This window comes from Acomys russatus, chromosome 9 (genome assembly GCF_903995435.1).
Source record: "Acomys russatus chromosome 9, mAcoRus1.1, whole genome shotgun sequence".
NCBI classification, from domain to species: domain Eukaryota; kingdom Metazoa; phylum Chordata; class Mammalia; order Rodentia; family Muridae; genus Acomys; species Acomys russatus.
In genome coordinates, this window is record NC_067145.1 from 34,114,398 (window position 1) to 34,130,456 (window position 16,059).

At 47.0% G+C, this 16,059-nt stretch overlaps 1 protein-coding gene across 1 annotated transcript in view; it reads left to right on the forward strand.

Moving 5' to 3' along the window:
• The window catches only part of Dapk1 (death associated protein kinase 1), a 67,888-nt gene extending 61,183 nt beyond the window's left edge, over positions 1 to 6,705 (forward strand). Inside the window, exons 23-24 of the mRNA XM_051151138.1 lie at positions 477 to 665; positions 5,369 to 6,705. Coding sequence (XP_051007095.1) covers positions 477 to 665; positions 5,369 to 6,601 — 1,422 coding nt within the window. The 3' untranslated portion in view covers positions 6,602 to 6,705. The remainder of the gene's footprint in view (positions 1 to 476; positions 666 to 5,368) is intronic.
• Positions 6,706 to 16,059: the final 9,354 nt, after the last annotated feature.

Genomic DNA, 16,059 nt, shown 5'->3' on the forward strand with positions numbered 1-16,059 from the left:
GGTGGTGCAGGGTTCTGTGAATGAGAAGTGTAGGTTGGCTTGTTTTCCACCTCAATGGACAAAAAACAAACGAAACAAAACAAAAAAACCAAAAAAAATTCTAAGCCAATTTCATCAGCAGACTGGTGTTAACAAGATTCTTGTTTTATGTTGCACTCTGTGTGTAACCTCACTCTTTCTGACTAAGATGGTGAGAGAGGAAGGCAGGGAGGTGTGAGTGAAGCGCTATCGCCTTAGTTGAGTCCATCGTTCCTAACATACTGTTGCAAGGACTGATCGTTTCTTGAACATAAAACCAAACCCCTTGCGTTTGATGATTAGATTCTGCCCAAAGACAACATTAGGGTAGAAACTGACCTGGTCCTGAGCCAGGAAAGCACTGACCTCTTCCTCTGGGTTGGATGAATGGTGTCTCTCCCAGGTTCTTAGCTCTTCACAGTTACGCAGTGGCTAACCTGTCCCTCGTGCTTGTCCAGGGCTGCCCTCCCATGACTCAGCTGTGTGAGAAGATCATCTCCACGCTGCCCTCCTGGCGGAAGCTCAATGGGCCGAACCAGCTCATGTCACTGCAGCAGTTTGTGTACGATGTGCAGGACCAGCTGAACCCCCTGGCCTCTGAGGACGACCTCCGGCGCATCGCACAGCAGCTGCACAGCACGGGCGAGGTGAGGCTTGCAGGTGGTTGAGCCCCGGGTGGCAGAGCAGAAACGACCCTGCTGCCTATAATGCCTCGTCACGTGAGGCTTTCCTCACCCTGCCTTCAGAATTTCTGTTGTCTGCTTCCATTTCACTGAAGTCTTACCAGCGGGCAGAGTCTGGGCTAGGTGTTTCTGGGTTTGGGGCCTTTATTCAAGGACCTGAAATAAAAGCGCACATGGGCTGGACGCGGTGGCGCACGCCTTTAATCCCAGCACTCGGGAGGCAGAGGCAGGCGGATCACTGTGAGTTCAAGGCCAGCCTGGTCTACAAAGCAAATCCAGGACAGCCAAGGCTACACAGAGAAACCCTGTCTCGAAAAAACCAAAAAAAAAAAAAAAAAGCCAAACCAAAACCAAAACCAAAAACCAAAAAAACCTCACATGGTTTCAAAGGAAAGCAATAGTGCAGATCAGAAAGCAATACACTGACCAGACTGACAGCAGGTCACATGAGTAAACCTGCTCAAGAGCCTGGGGCTTCTTTATGAAGCCCAAAAGAGGGGTAAGTTGGGTTACAGGGGACAAAGTTTGGGAGTTTCTCTATTTTGATTGACAGGCTTGGGTTATGTGAGTCTTTGCTGACTGTGACTATGTCTTTGTTTGATGCATCTGATTTTGTCATGTGCGTGCCCAATTATGCACACAGGCATAATGTGGCAAGTGAGGGGTTCTCTTTTAAAGTTGACCTGCAAGACACACTTTTCCTTTATTTTACCTGCACCAAAAAAATCTATATGCTTCTTGGTTGTTAAAAGGAGGAGACATTTATTCCATTGTTCAGTGTGTGTGTGTGTGTGTGTGTGTGTGTGTGTGTGTGTTTGTAGCTTGATGGAAGTTGAAGTCCTAGGATGTTAACATGCTGCTAGATGCATTGTTTGGGGTGTGACCTGCATGCATAGAACATTCTGGTAAGAGTCTCAGGCTGTCAGTACATTACTAGAAGTGAAGTGTGTGCAATGCTTATATCAGGTGGAATCAGCTATTCCCTGTTTACGTCTCCCTTGTGTTCTGTTTTTGTTGTTGCTGTTGTTGTTTGTTTGTTTGTTTTGCAGTTGTCTTCTAGATCCTGTTAGTTGCTCTTGTCTGCGGTAACTGGGTCTCTGCTACCCCCTTAGCCACCCACTGCCTTCCTGCTCTTCCTGGTGGCCTTAGACTAGCTGCTCTGAGGGAACTGAGAGGCTCTGGCTCCTGAAATGCTCCTGCGTTGACACATACCGAGAAAAGCCCACAAGGTGTCTTTATGGAGACTGTGCCTGTGGACGATGAGGCGCTGTGACAATGATATGAGGACCACACATTTAAAGACCCCTCAGCAAGCAATGCCCACCAGAAATGACAGAAATTGGTCTTTGTTCATGGTTGTGTGACACTTGGCCCAGTATGGGAGCTCTGTTCTAATTGCATCGTGTGCTTGGCCCCAGGAAATGGCACGGCCATCACCTCCTGCCTCCTCTGAAATCAAGTGGCCCTATGAGCCAGGCTAGGTCAGGAGCAATAGCTGTGATTAGTAACAGGGAGAAGCAGTGTTCCGAGGACGATGTTGAAAGCCAGAAGCCGGGTTTGTTGATTTTTGGGTGCCACATTGGGCTTGCATTTGTCTTGGGTTGTTAATCTTGGAAACTAATACCGAGTCGAGAGCTAGTGGTCCAGAAGGGTCTCAAACAATGATGCCAGCCTTCGAACTCCCAGTCAAATGCCATCTGATTGGCTGGCTGAGTAGCAATGCTGCAAGGTCATGGAATGCAAGGAAGAGGACAGGGGTGGGACAAAGCTAGAGATGAAAGGCATCTTGCCTCTCCTTCCACAGTGTTCTCTTATAGTGTAGTTCTAGACCAGATATTTTCTAAGTAAATGTTGTATAACTCTTTTAATTTCATGTCACATGCCCTCTCCCCTTGAGCTTGAGACTTTAAGAAAGAAAGAGGGAAAGAAAGAGGGAAAAGGAGAGGAAAGCTCGGTGGTGTGGGCCACTTGGGCGCCGCTGCAGCCTTTCTCAGTCCGGTTATAAATCACGAGCCGCTTAGTTCCCTCCTCTGTGGGTCAAGTCTTGTTTTTCTCAACCATAAAGAAGTAACAATAGTTGCTTACCTTGAAGTGGTGAAGGGAGGTCCACTCAATGCCCAGCTGAAAAAAGACTGACTACTCTGGGGAAGTTAAGTCTGAGGCTCAAAGGCGAAAGTGGTGAAAGGCCAAAGCCACACTAGGGCAGTAGAGTCCCACAGCCAGCAGGTGGCGCCAGAGCTCCCTGTAAGGAAAGCCCACCTGGAGTCGCCATTATTCATAGACTATCCTAAAAGGGCTCAGAAGAAAAAAGGGATTTCTGGCTTTGTTTTGTTTTTTTTCTTACATTTTTTCCCCTCCAACTTTTGTGCTTTTAAAGAAATGGACAGTAGTCTCCATTGGATGTCACACTTGGCTTGCTCCCTCTTTCAGTTGAGGGCTTATCACACTGGCAAACATAAAAATTTCATACAAAAATGTTTAGTGTCTTTAAACTATATCTTGTTAGTATGTTAGTAACAATATCCTGAGCCTTTTCCTGGAAAAATCCCATTACCATGGAAGCTAGATGTCAAGGTGTCAGAAAGCGGGGGTAAGGAGATGAAGAATTTAAGTCCAGCCTGGACCACAGAGTGACATCTCGTCTCAGAAAAACTACAGACTCTGCCATGCATCCTCCCATACTGAATACCACAGCTGACCCTGACCGTGCACCCTCACATACTGAACACCACAGCTGACCCTGACCGTGCACCCTCACATACTGAACACCACAGCTGACCCTGACCGTGCACCCTCACATACTGAACACCACAGCTGACACTGACCGTGCACCCTCACATACTGAACACCACAGCTGACCCTGACCGTGCACCCTCACATACTGAACACCACAGCTGACCCTGACCGTGCACCCTCACATACTGAACACCACAGCTGACCCTGACCGTGCACCCTCACATACTGAACACCACAGCTGACCCTGACCGTGCACCCTCACATACTGAACACCACAGCTGACCCTGACCGTGCACCCTCACATACTGAACACCACAGGCTGACCCTGACCGTGCACCCTCACATACTGAACACCACAGCTGACCTGACCGTGCACCTCACATACTGAACACCACAGCTGACCCTGACCGTGCACCCTCACATACTGATCACCAACGCTTGACCCTCATACTGAAACACCAAAGCTGACCCTGACCTGTGCACCCCTCACATACTGAACACCACGCTGACCCTGACGTGCACCTCAAAACTGAACACACAGCTGACACTGACCGTGCACCCCTCACATAACTTGACACCACAGCTGACGACCGTGCACCCTCACAATACTGAACACCACAGCTGGACCCTGACCGTGCACCCTCACATACTGAACACCACAGCTGGACACTGACCCTGCATCCTCCCTACTGACACACACAGCTGACACTGACCGTGCACCCTCACATACTGAACACCACAGCTGACCCTGACCGTGCACCCTCACATACTGAACACCACAGCTGACCCTGACCGTGCACCCTCACATACTGAACACCACAGCTGACACTGACCCTGCATCCTCCCATACTGAACACCACAGCTGACCCTGACCGTGCACCCTCACATACTGAACACCACAGCTGACCCTGACCGTGCACCCTCACATACTGAACACCACAGCTGACCCTGACCAGCTGTTTACATTTTAACTCCTTTGCCTCCTTTCTCCCATCTTCTGTCATTTACTTTGCCGACAGCCTCATGTTTTACCGTTAAGTCATTGAGTGTCTCCAAAGACCAGTTGTTCCCACACAAAACGTAGTAAAACACGTGACAACCACCCAGAAGCACAGCGCTGGTTTGGAACAGCGGCTGGGCTTATTCTCTTCCTATTGGGGTTTCTGTTTGCCCTGATGATCTCTTTTGTTGGCTGCTTTTATTCGTTTGTGGGTTTCTTCTCGACTCAGGTCCCGTCAGAAGCCAATCTTTCCATTCTCTTGTCTCACCCCCTGCCCTCGATTGCTTTGGTTTGCTGTTGCTTTTGTTTCTGTCTTTACATACTTTCAATTCTTACCTCCATGGGAATCGGCTCTGGGAAATTCTCCTGATAGTCATGCACCAGCTTGGGGGCAGGTTTGGTTTACTGATGCATCCATTGTCTCAGAGTGTGCCTGTCTCCTTGGGAGGCGCCCTTCTTCTCCCCCCTTTCCCCCCACCCTGACACCCCCCCCAACCACCCCCCATTTCCCCCACCCCCACCCCCCGAGCTCTGGGTAATGAATGTCTCTGGCCTTTGGAGGCGCCCCTTCTTCTCTCCCCTCTCCCCCCCCCTGACACACCCCCCCCCCCCCCCCCCCCCCCCGAAGCTCTGGGTAATGAATGTCTCTGGCCTTTGGAGGCGCCCTTCTCCCCCCCCCCCGAGCTCTGGGTAATGAATGTCTCTGGCCTTTGGAGGCGCCCTTCTCCCCCCCCCCCCAAGCTCTGGGTAATGAATGTCTCTGGCCTTTGAGGCGCCCTTCTCCCCTCCCCCCCCCCAAGCTCTGGGTAATGAATGTCTCTGGCCTTTGGAGGCGCCCTTCTCCCCCCCCCCCCCCCAAGCTCTGGGTAATGAATGTCTCTGGCCTGGGTTTCCTTTCTGTCTGATGACTGTGGGTTATCTCCTCTGGCAGATCAACATCATGCAGAGTGAGACGGTGCAGGATGTGTTGCTGCTGGATCCTCGATGGCTCTGCACCAACGTCCTGGGGAAGCTGCTCTCTGTGGAGACACCGCGGGCCCTGCACCATTATCGGGGCCGCTATACCATGGAAGACATCCAGCGCCTGGTCCCAGACAGTGATGTGGAGGAGCTTTTGCAGATACTGGACGCCATGGACATCTGCGCCCGGGACCTGAGCAGTGGGACTATGGTGGATGTTCCTGCTCTGATCAAAACAGATAGCCTGCAGCGCTCCTGGGCAGATGAGGAGGATGAGGTGATGGTGTATGGTGGGGTGCGCATTGTCCCTGTAGAGCACATCACCCCCTTCCCCTGTGGCATCTTCCACAAAGTCCAAGTTAACCTGTGCCGGTGGATACACCAACAGAGCGCCGAGGGCGACGCGGACATCCGTCTGTGGGTGAGTGGCTGCAGGATCACCAACCGTGGGGCTGAACTGCTGGTGCTGCTGGTCAGTCATGGTCAGGGCATCGAGGTGCAGGTGCGAGGGCTGGAGACAGAGAAGATTAAGTGCTGCCTGCTGCTGGACTCGGTGTGCAGCACCATCGAGAACGTCATGGCCACCACCTTGCCGGGACTGTTGACGGTAAAGCACTACCTGAGTCCCCAGCAGCTACGGGAACACCATGAGCCAGTCATGGTCTACCAGCCCCGGGACTTCTTCCGTGCCCAGACCCTGAAGGAGAGCTCCCTTACCAACACCATGGGAGGATACAAGGAGAGCTTCAGCAGTATCACATGCTTTGGGTGTCATGATGTCTACTCACAGGCCAGTCTTGGCATGGACATCCACGCATCTGACCTGAGTCTCCTGACCCGGCGGAAACTGAGTCGCCTTCTTGACCCACCTGACCCCATGGGAAAAGACTGGTGCCTTCTGGCCATGAACTTGGGCCTCCCAGATATGGTGGCCAAGCACAACACCAACACCAGGGCTTCTAGGGATTTCCTTCCCAGCCCAGTGCATGCCTTGCTACAGGAATGGACCTCCTACCCTGAGAGTACAGTGGGCATCCTGATATCCAAACTTCGGGAGCTGGGGCGCCGAGATGCTGCGGACTTTTTACTGAAGGCCTCTTCTGTGTTCAAGATCAACCTTGATGGCAGTGGCCCGGAGGCCTACGCCTCAAGCTGTAACAGTGGCACATCCTACAATTCCATTAGCTCAGTGGTGTCCCGGTGAGGGCAGCCTTGGCTTGGGCAGGGTCTGTATGGCCTGAGATGCAAGGGCGGTGGGGAGGGAGCCACCCATCCTCAGTGTAGCTCCCCGTGCATCCATTCTGCTCCTGAAGATACCCTCCACCGTGGTCCCCTGCTTCCCAGCCTCCCATCTCCGTCCCTCTCTCACATTCCAGAGTAGCCCACATCCTCCGATTTGGCCACGTGGGAAGCTGGTGTCCCTCTGTCAGTGTTTTGGACTCCATCTCTCATCCTTGCTCATACCTGGCTTCTTACTCATAATTGAATTGGAATTCCAAACTTTTCAGTGAGAAAAAAAATGTTTAAACTCCTTTATTGATTATCCTTAAAAAAAAAAAAAAAAAAAGAAAAAGGAAAAAAGAAAAGAAAGACACATTTATCCACAATGTGTATCTCTTGCCCTTTTCTCTGCTGTGCCAGCTCCTCAGCTTATCTCTTTTATATTTGTAGGAGAGACTCCCATGCTTGGACCCCACTGTATGATTTGTAAACAGACAATATGTGAGTGCCTTTTGCAGAAGAGGGTGTGTTGAAATCATCTGAGTCAGCCCGGAGCTGTCATCATGGAAACGCTACCTCTCTGTCCCTTGCTGTGTGCTGATCATCGCCAGAGGTGCTTCACTCTGAGTTGTTGGTTTTGGGTTGTTTTTTTTTTTTTTCCCCCTTCCCTTTCTCTATTTCTTTTTCTAAGGAGGGGGCTCTGTGTTTTACTTGGCAAGGAAAGAGGAGAAAGGAGTCCTCCCCTGAGTGTTCATGGCCAGTGTTGCTGTAAGAAGACCGTTTTTTTAGTCGCTTTTGTTACCCATGTGAACATACACATGAAACCTACGACTGTCACGCCTCATCGCTCCGTCTCATCTCAGGTAGAAGGTGACACAGTGTAGGGCTATGGAGACCTTTGTTAAGAATGCTGAAGACCCTGCTCATGACCCATGGCAGCCCGTTGTCCTTGCTGCATAGCAGAGGGGTTCTACGTTTAGGCCCTGGTTTGCTCACTTCCTGTACTGGAAGTCTGAAAGAGAGATTGCGATTGAGATTGTGATCAAAGTTTTAATCTATTGAGGGAACATGTTTTAATTCTTCTGTCCTGAGAAGCATGTAATGTTGCCACATCATCTGTACATGTATGTATGCACTATGTATATACATATATATTAATACTGGTATTTTTACTCAATCTATAAGCTGTCGTAAAATAATTAAGTCTTTTTCTTTTCTTCTGTTTTATAAATAAACTGTTGCTTATTGCATTTGACTGGTTAGTCCTTGATTTAAAAGGAGTTGTGCTCTCTGTTGGATTTCCACTCCTGATGTTCTGTACCACGTCATAGACCAACCTCGAATCCAGGTAACCTTTCATTTCCAGGACTTGGAAAGCACCAGGCTTTGCCTAGATGCTTATTTACTTATAGAACTAGAGGTGGCAGAGGGAATACAAAGGGCCTGGATGATTTTTTTTTTTTCACCTTTGCTCTCTTTTTACTTCGAACTCCTATGTGGAATGGCTCCTTGGCCCTTCCAGACTTGGGTTCATAGACTTTTCAGGCCTTCCTGAGGAATGGCACCCTCTGCTATGTCATTCTCAAGGTTTGTGAAGACCTGTCATATACTACCTGCAGGGAGAGGAAGCCCCCCAAGCACGAGGCCTACACTGCCTGGTAAGGAAGCTGATAAGGTGCCTTTGTCATTGGCACCTGAGGTCAAGACTTGAAGAGTGGCCCAAGCCTTCAAAGCCACGAGTCCCACAATTGAGCAGCTTCCAGAAATGCTCTTCAGCCAGGAAGAGGCTCCTTGTCTTCAGTGTATCCTCTGAACAGAGACTGAACCAGAAAGATGCCCTGAAAAGGGGTGATAAGGTGTGACCATCACCTTTTTACTGTAGTTGCTAACTGACATTTCCCCACAAAGGTCCATAAAGGTTTGGAGTCCCATCATGATCATGTACCATTAGAAGGTGCTGGAACCATTCGATGTGCCTAACCACGTGTGTGGATACATCCTGCAATCAAAGCACTTATGGGACACAAACAGGAAGATCAGAAGAAGTTCATGGTCATCCTTGGGTACATAGTGAGTTCAAGGCCAGCTTGGGCTACATGAGAGCCTGCCTCTAAGCAGTGGGAGGAGAGGATGGGAAGATAATTCAGTGAGTAAGAGAGCTTGTTCCATAAGTTAAAAGACCTGACTGTGAATCCCGAGCATCCATGTCAAAAGCTGACCCCAGCATTGGGGGTCAGAGATGGTTGCTCCCTATGTGTTCTGCATTATGCTCTTCCATCTTAACACAAGCCCAGTAGCAGTGGAACTCCCAACTCTGAACCTCCAATAAGCCTCTACTCTTCATACGTTGAGCATCTTAGGTATTTGTTATGGTAACAGAAAACTTACTGGCACACTCCTTCACAGGCAGGCAGGGATCCATGGGGAATTTCTGGAACAGTAGATGACCTAGCTGTTTATCCCTGAGCCATTTGCCCTAGTGAGTGCTTGCTGGTGACCACACGCTCCCCACTTCTCAGTCAGAAGGGATTAGGTCATGCATGAGTGGTGAGGAGGACAGGGAAAGGCCCAGGCCCTGGACTACCCAAAGTGTTGTCACTCCCAAGTGTTGACACCAGAGTGACGGGGACTCTGCTGGGAACTCAACGCTGCGATGGCAATCTATAAGCTTCTTCTCATAAGGAGTACAGACTCGGAGCACAAGCTATCTTTTTGGAAGATGCCATCTTGTCCTATTGAAACCATGGAGTTTACGAGTAAAGTCAACTGAGAGGTGGACTATTTCTGACGCACTCAATTGGACAAAGTGGCATGCTTCAGTCAGCCATAATTCTGGCTTTAATTAGGTCATCTAACCACAGATGGCCCTTTATATGGCTCTGCCTCACATTGATGTATTTTTAGTTTTTCCTTTTATTGAAAATGGACCCTATTCTCATTCAAAATATACTGATTATAGTTTCCCCTACCCCTATTCTTCCCAGTTTCTCCCCATATCCCCTCCCTCCAATTCCACTCTCTTTCTAGCATTCATTAGAAAAGAACAGACTTCTAAGAGACAATAATCAAACATAACAGTGTAAAATCATATCAAAGTTGGGTAAAGCAATCCAACAGAAGGAAAAGGGTCTCAAGAACAGACACACAAATCAGAGACTCACTAGTTCTCACACTCAGGTGGTCCATAAAGACTATAATATACATGCAGAAGACCTGGTACTTGCTGCCTCAGTCTCTTGAGTTCATATGACCTTTGCTCGGTTGATTTAGGAGGTCTTGTTCTCGTGGTGTCCTCCATCACCCTCTGGCTCTTACACTCTTTCTTCCTCCTCTTCCAAAGGGTTCCCTGAGCTCTGAGGGGGAGGGATTTGATGGAGACATCCCATTTAGAGCTTTGTGTTCCAAGGACTCTTTCTCTGTGTAATGTCTGGCTGTGGGTCACTGCATTCATTCCTGTCTGCTGCAGGAGGATGCTTCTCCGATGATGACTGAGTAAGGCACTGATCTATAAGTACAGCAGAATATCATTAGGAGTCATTAGGAGTCATTTTGTTGTTACTTTTTTTTTTTTTTAAGACCAGTAGTGTTGGGTTTTACTCTAGGTTTTTGGGTTCTGATCTCTGGTTCAATAGCCAAGCAGTGTTGGGTAGGGGTTCTGTCTCATGAAAATGGCCTTAAGTCAAATCAGACATGGGTTGACTACTCCCAGAAGTCCTATGGCACCATTGCCCTAACATATCTTGGAGGCAGGACAGATTGTAGGTCAGAGGTCTTGTGGCTGGTTGGTGTTTCTGTGTCTCTTTCAGTAGCCCGCAGAGACCTTCCCAGACCAAAGACACTAGAATGTGGGGTGAGGGCTCCATGTGGGCACCGGCTCTACTTCTTCATGTTCAATGAGTCATGCAGGTATCCTCAGCAATGAGGCCCTTCTGTCAGTTTGTGGAGAGCAACCCATTATCTTTGCAACAGCCTGTGTTTTGCACACTCCCATAGGACCCCCTTGGCCACGTGGGCCCTTCAGATGCCAGGGCATCTCGTGCAATGAAACATTGCTGCAGTTTTCCCCTTTCAGCCATCTTTTGGCATATTTTGATATGGCCGAACAATACGGACTGTATGTTTTTGTTTGTTTGTTTGTTTGGTTTTTTTCTTGCTGTTTTAAACCTACCATTATGGGATAACTAGTTTTCAATGTGATTAGAAGCTTTTCAGGGACACCAGTTCAAAGTGCTGCAATTGTCACTTACCTGTCATCTTCTGTGAACCATGAGGGCATTTCCCATTGTTACAAATCCAGCTGCCACAAGCATCTTCATGGACATTTTGATTTTCTGTACTTTTTTTTTTTTTTTGGTGACTCTAGATAAAATCCAGGGCCTCACACACTAACAAATGCTCATCTGACCTACACCCTCAGCCCTTTAACTTATTTTGAACTGCACATAAGATATAAATATATTTTTTGTTTGTTTGTTTGTTTTACTTCTGACATACAATGACTAAGACCAAGGAAGAGAAAACATTTCTTCTAATTAAAAAAAAAAAAAAAGTGTATCATGCTCTGCTTCCCAAAGCAAAACCTTATCTCATTGTGTTTATAAAGCCAACATTTTAAGTCTCTTTGACTCCCTTTCCTTACATATGGTAGACTTTGTGATATTACACTGTTAGCAAAATTCGAAAGGAAATTCCCTCTCCATGCTGTCGTGGAGACTTGAGCAGTCCAATCGTCCTCATAGCCAGTGCTGTTTTACGGAGCCTCTTAGCTTCAGGACCCACTCATTTCTAAAGCTATGTGAAATTTTAGGACTTTTGTCAAATTTGGAGATTACTGAAGTTTTGTTTTTCTCATGTGTAAACTGTAGGTTTTCTGACATTTCAATTTCTCTTGACCAGTAACTTTTATGTATTTTTGATGAGTACTCTATTTACATCATTTCTTCCCTTCTTCTCTTCTCCCCTTCTCCTGTGTACCCCGACTCCTCAAGTTTATGGCCTCTTATTCATTGTTTTATGTATATGTACATGTAAACATACAAGTACAGTCTGTTAAGTTGTTGCCCATGTGTACATGTGTTCAAGACCAGCCTTCTGGGACTGGAGAGCCTATGGGTGGGCTAATCACTAAAGGAGCTGATTCTCTCTCTGTCAGCAGCCATTAACTGCCTGCAGCTTTTCATCCAAGAGTGGGGCTTTGTGAGATTTCTCCCACTGGGATGTCAGCTGGTGTTGTCATAGTTCAGATCTTATCTTAGGCAGACATTACTTACTATCATGTGTCTAAGCATGATGCATGTGTTGGGGGCAAACATGTCATGACATGAATGTGGAGGCTAGAGAACACCTCTGTGGAGTCGGTTGCCTCCTTCCACCTTTATAGGGGTCCCAAGGATCCAACTTAGGTTGTCAGGGTTGCAGAGCATCTCTGTCTCTGGAGATATCTTGCTAGCCCTAAATTATTTAAGTAGTTGCATATGAGCATCTGTTGATAAACATGGAGATTTCTACACAAAGTTGAATGACAGTAAGTCATGATGCAAATGGATAGTTGGCTGGATAGCATTGTATCTATCTATCTATCTATCTATCTATCTATCTATCTATCTATCTATCTTTTATTTTTGGTTTTTCGAGACAAGGTTTCTCTGTGTAGCCTTGGCTGTCCTGGACTTACTTTGTAGACCAGGCTGGCCTCGAACTCATGGTGATCTGGCCAGCCTCTGCCTCCTGAATGCTGGGATTAAAGGCGTGCGCCACCATGCCCTGCTCTATATGTTGTTTTTAGTGGCCATTCTTAGCTCAGTGAGCATAACCATTCTTAAATGAGATAATATTTAGAGGGTATGTATTGTGATGTCTTGAACACCCTTACACTAAATCTGACAATTTCCCTATGGATTCATCTTCTATGAACTGAGTAAACATCCATGTCTTATTACATGAGAAACCAAAATAAATCTATGAAAATGCACACAAGATGCCCAGGACAAGTGAGGTGAAGACAAAGCTTGTGGAGCATTTTGAAGGGGCCTTAGAGCACGATGTGGTCAGCATTCTGGGTGTTTCTATTATGGTATTATTTAATGAGATTGACAACTAAGTAAGTGGCCTCTGTGTACACCAGACTGCCTTCTGTCACATAGGTGAGCTTTACTTATCCTTCAGATGAAGACTAGAAGGAGCCCAGGATGTCTCCTGTGTCTGCATATCCTCTAAGAAGCACAAAGTTTGCAGTTCAAAGACTCTGCAGGGCAACTTAGGGGGTTCGGGTGTGGTGGGGGCATGGGGAGTGCAGTGGATGGGATTCCCAAAGATCTTGCCTTACCACTGCTTGCTTTTATCATAAAAACCCAAGGAATTTTATTAGTCCAGATGCAATCTATGCCATTTTCTGTCAAAAATAACATTTTTTTTGGAACTTCAGAGAAAAGCAAGAAGAGAGTCAGTCCATCATGGGTGGATTTGGACAGAGGCCTCTGCAGACCGGAACTTGTCTACCTCCCTCCTTTCCTGAGAGGGAGGTAAAAATTTCACTAAGCACTTGCATTTCTTTATAGTTTCCTGAGTGGGCTCATGAGGCCTTTGAAAATTCACATGTCAAGAAAACAGTGTTAATTTATCCAAAAACATACAGGATGATGTTCTTTAACAATTCAAGAACTTGTGATTGCAGCTCGGATCTTAAATATTCTTTAATAGTCTATGTGTTGAAGGCTGGGTTCCAGACATGCTCCCAGGAAAAATTGAGACCTTGGATGTGGGGCTAGGGGGGAAAACGTGGGTGAGTTCACTGGGGACAGGCCATGGAAGGGTGTGCTGGAATCACAACCGCTCAGGCTCTCATACCAAAGGACATATTGCTTCTGATGCCATTCCACACGTGTTCAGGCCTCTGCAAACCTTTCTGCAGCCAGTCATGCCCTGTTTTGTATCCCAGATGAAAGCCCAGTCGTCTCCACTTTGTGTGAGGATTGAAGCGCCTCTCTTTCCTAGCCCTCATGCAAACACTATGCTGTACCCCACTCCCTGCCCTGGGCGCTACAGGAAAGATGATAGAGGCAGGCATTCCTGTTATTGAGTCTAAATCTGCATAAACATCTATCCTTGAGTCAAAACATTACCTTACATGGGAGTGTAAACTTCGGAGAAAGAAACGGGATAGGATGTCTTTCCAAGTAGATGTGTTTCAGAATTAAGAGAAATGTTCAGAATTTAGTTCAGGAACAGCACCAACAGAGCATCAATGGCCCTGGAAAAGCTGTAGCAGCATTGGACTACGATCAGGTGTGAGTGGTTCTCTGTTTAATGTAAGAGCGTAAGACCTTTGGAGACCTGTCCAAGTACTATTTACAAGCAGGAAGCCCAATTAATGTTCAGATGTAGATGTGTTCAGCCGTTTCCACATATTCTTGACCAGACAGTACTCCTTATTGTCCACTTCTCTTCCTTCAAAGCTACTGCTGACCATGAGAAGAGTGTGAATCAGGGTTTTGTTGCTATTCGGATCATAATAAGTGCCTGAAAAATAAAACCAATGCTCAGCTAGGCACCTCCCTGTACTTGTCTGTAACACACTCTGCCGTCTATCTGTAAATTCAGAAAAATGATGTAAAAACTACAAAAGACTTAAAAGAAAGTGGGATCTATTTTTTTTTTTTTAATTAAAGCTCAAGATGTAAGCTCCACTTTGAAACCAATAACAGTTCAAACTAGTGCATATCCTTTTGTAAAGGGCTTGGTGAGAGCCATAGATGGTGACCCTTGGTTTTCTTCTATTGACATAGGTTGGACTACTCTTCCCAGAGTAGGCTCGGACTCCCAGGTAAATCCAGGAGTTGAACCATGCCCAACTTCAAGACTGTTTTCTCACAGCCTGTAATTCTACTTGTATGTGTTCAATCTTGGAGGACAACACAAAACACAGTTCATTGGATGAGAAAGTTTAAATGTAAGGTGAAAAGCTCTTTTGGGGGGGGCAAACTAACAACTTAAACAATGAAGCTATTATATTTAGCAGTGTAGCGGTTTAAGAATCTGTACAACACTTACATATTTTGGGCCATGCTTAAGCTGAAGACAAATGGGTGTACCAGGTCAACTATTGTGTACCCAGAAGAAACAGCTGTATGGAACCCAAGTACCAACAAATTCTCGTTGCTTTTGATGATCAAAGGACCATTTGTGCTGGAAGGTCCTGGAACTTTTACATCATTACTGCATAAATACCCCCCAGGGCCTACTAACTTCCCTTATAGACCCAGAAGAAACCCCACATCCATCGATAGCAGCAGAAACGGACCCCAACCATTGTCACAGCGCTCTTAAAAGCATCCTCATTGCCTTGTATGAACACATAGCTCATGCAATTAGCAGCAGAAAACCAAAGTCATTCATGCTGGGTACTTCCATTTGAAGGGAAAGGGGAAGAGACTCAATTAACTTCCAGGCACCTTCTGGGGGAGCATGAGTTAGAGCCACAGTGGTCTACACCTTGCGGCTAAGCATCTGTGAGTCTCGGCTCTTTAAGCTCACTCTAGGAAGTTCAGTGCCACCAATTGATCTAAGCTGAAAATCAGCTTCTGTCTTCAATGACACTTTCTAGTTCCCTCAGTCCATGAGAAGACGTTTTATCATGGAGAAATGTGTTAAATATGGATTAATGTGTGTTTGCTCCCTGTTAAGTAACGATAGCACTATACCTCTGCTGAGCTGCTCACAATAGGACCGTGCAGACGGTAATGCTTCCTAATGACAGAACTGACAGTTGGCAGACATGGCTGCTAACATCTACTGTGTCAGTTCTGAAACAGATGTGTTATTCCTGAAATGTTTCCCTTTCTAGAACCAGAGCAGGGCTAATAATGACATTTGCCTTCGCTTTGTATGGAGAGGAGCTCTCTGTGTCTGGGCCTCCAACTCTCTTCATGAGCTGGAAGGCTCTGTGCACCAACCCTGCCTTGCAGCCCTTACTGTGTTGAGAACATTCCACTAGGCTCTGCTCGCTCAGTGAGAACAGCTGTCCCGTTTCCCAGAACCTCTGTACTAGGCTTCCAGAAGTAGTAAAATCCCAACAAGCATTACACAGACCCTGAAGAGGGAGTGGAAAGGCCTGTTGCCCACAGAGCTCACAACAGGAACACATCAACAGCAGGTCACGTGTCTGAGTGTGTCCCTCCATAAAATGAGGATGGCCATTTGTTCTTGGCTTCCCTGTGGACAGTAAGAATGTGACAATCATACCCGAGCCTGCACTGGAGTCTCGTAGCTTTTCTCTCTCCAATCCACAGATCTGGGGCCCTCTTCCTGTTGAGGTTCCTAGAATACTCCATGCCTGTGTTTCGGGTTCTGAAATTCATTCCTCAACAGACTAAATTCTTCAGTGTCTTCAAGGAAGAGCAGACGCAACAGTATAAAGACGGCTGAGGAGAAAGATGGCACTGA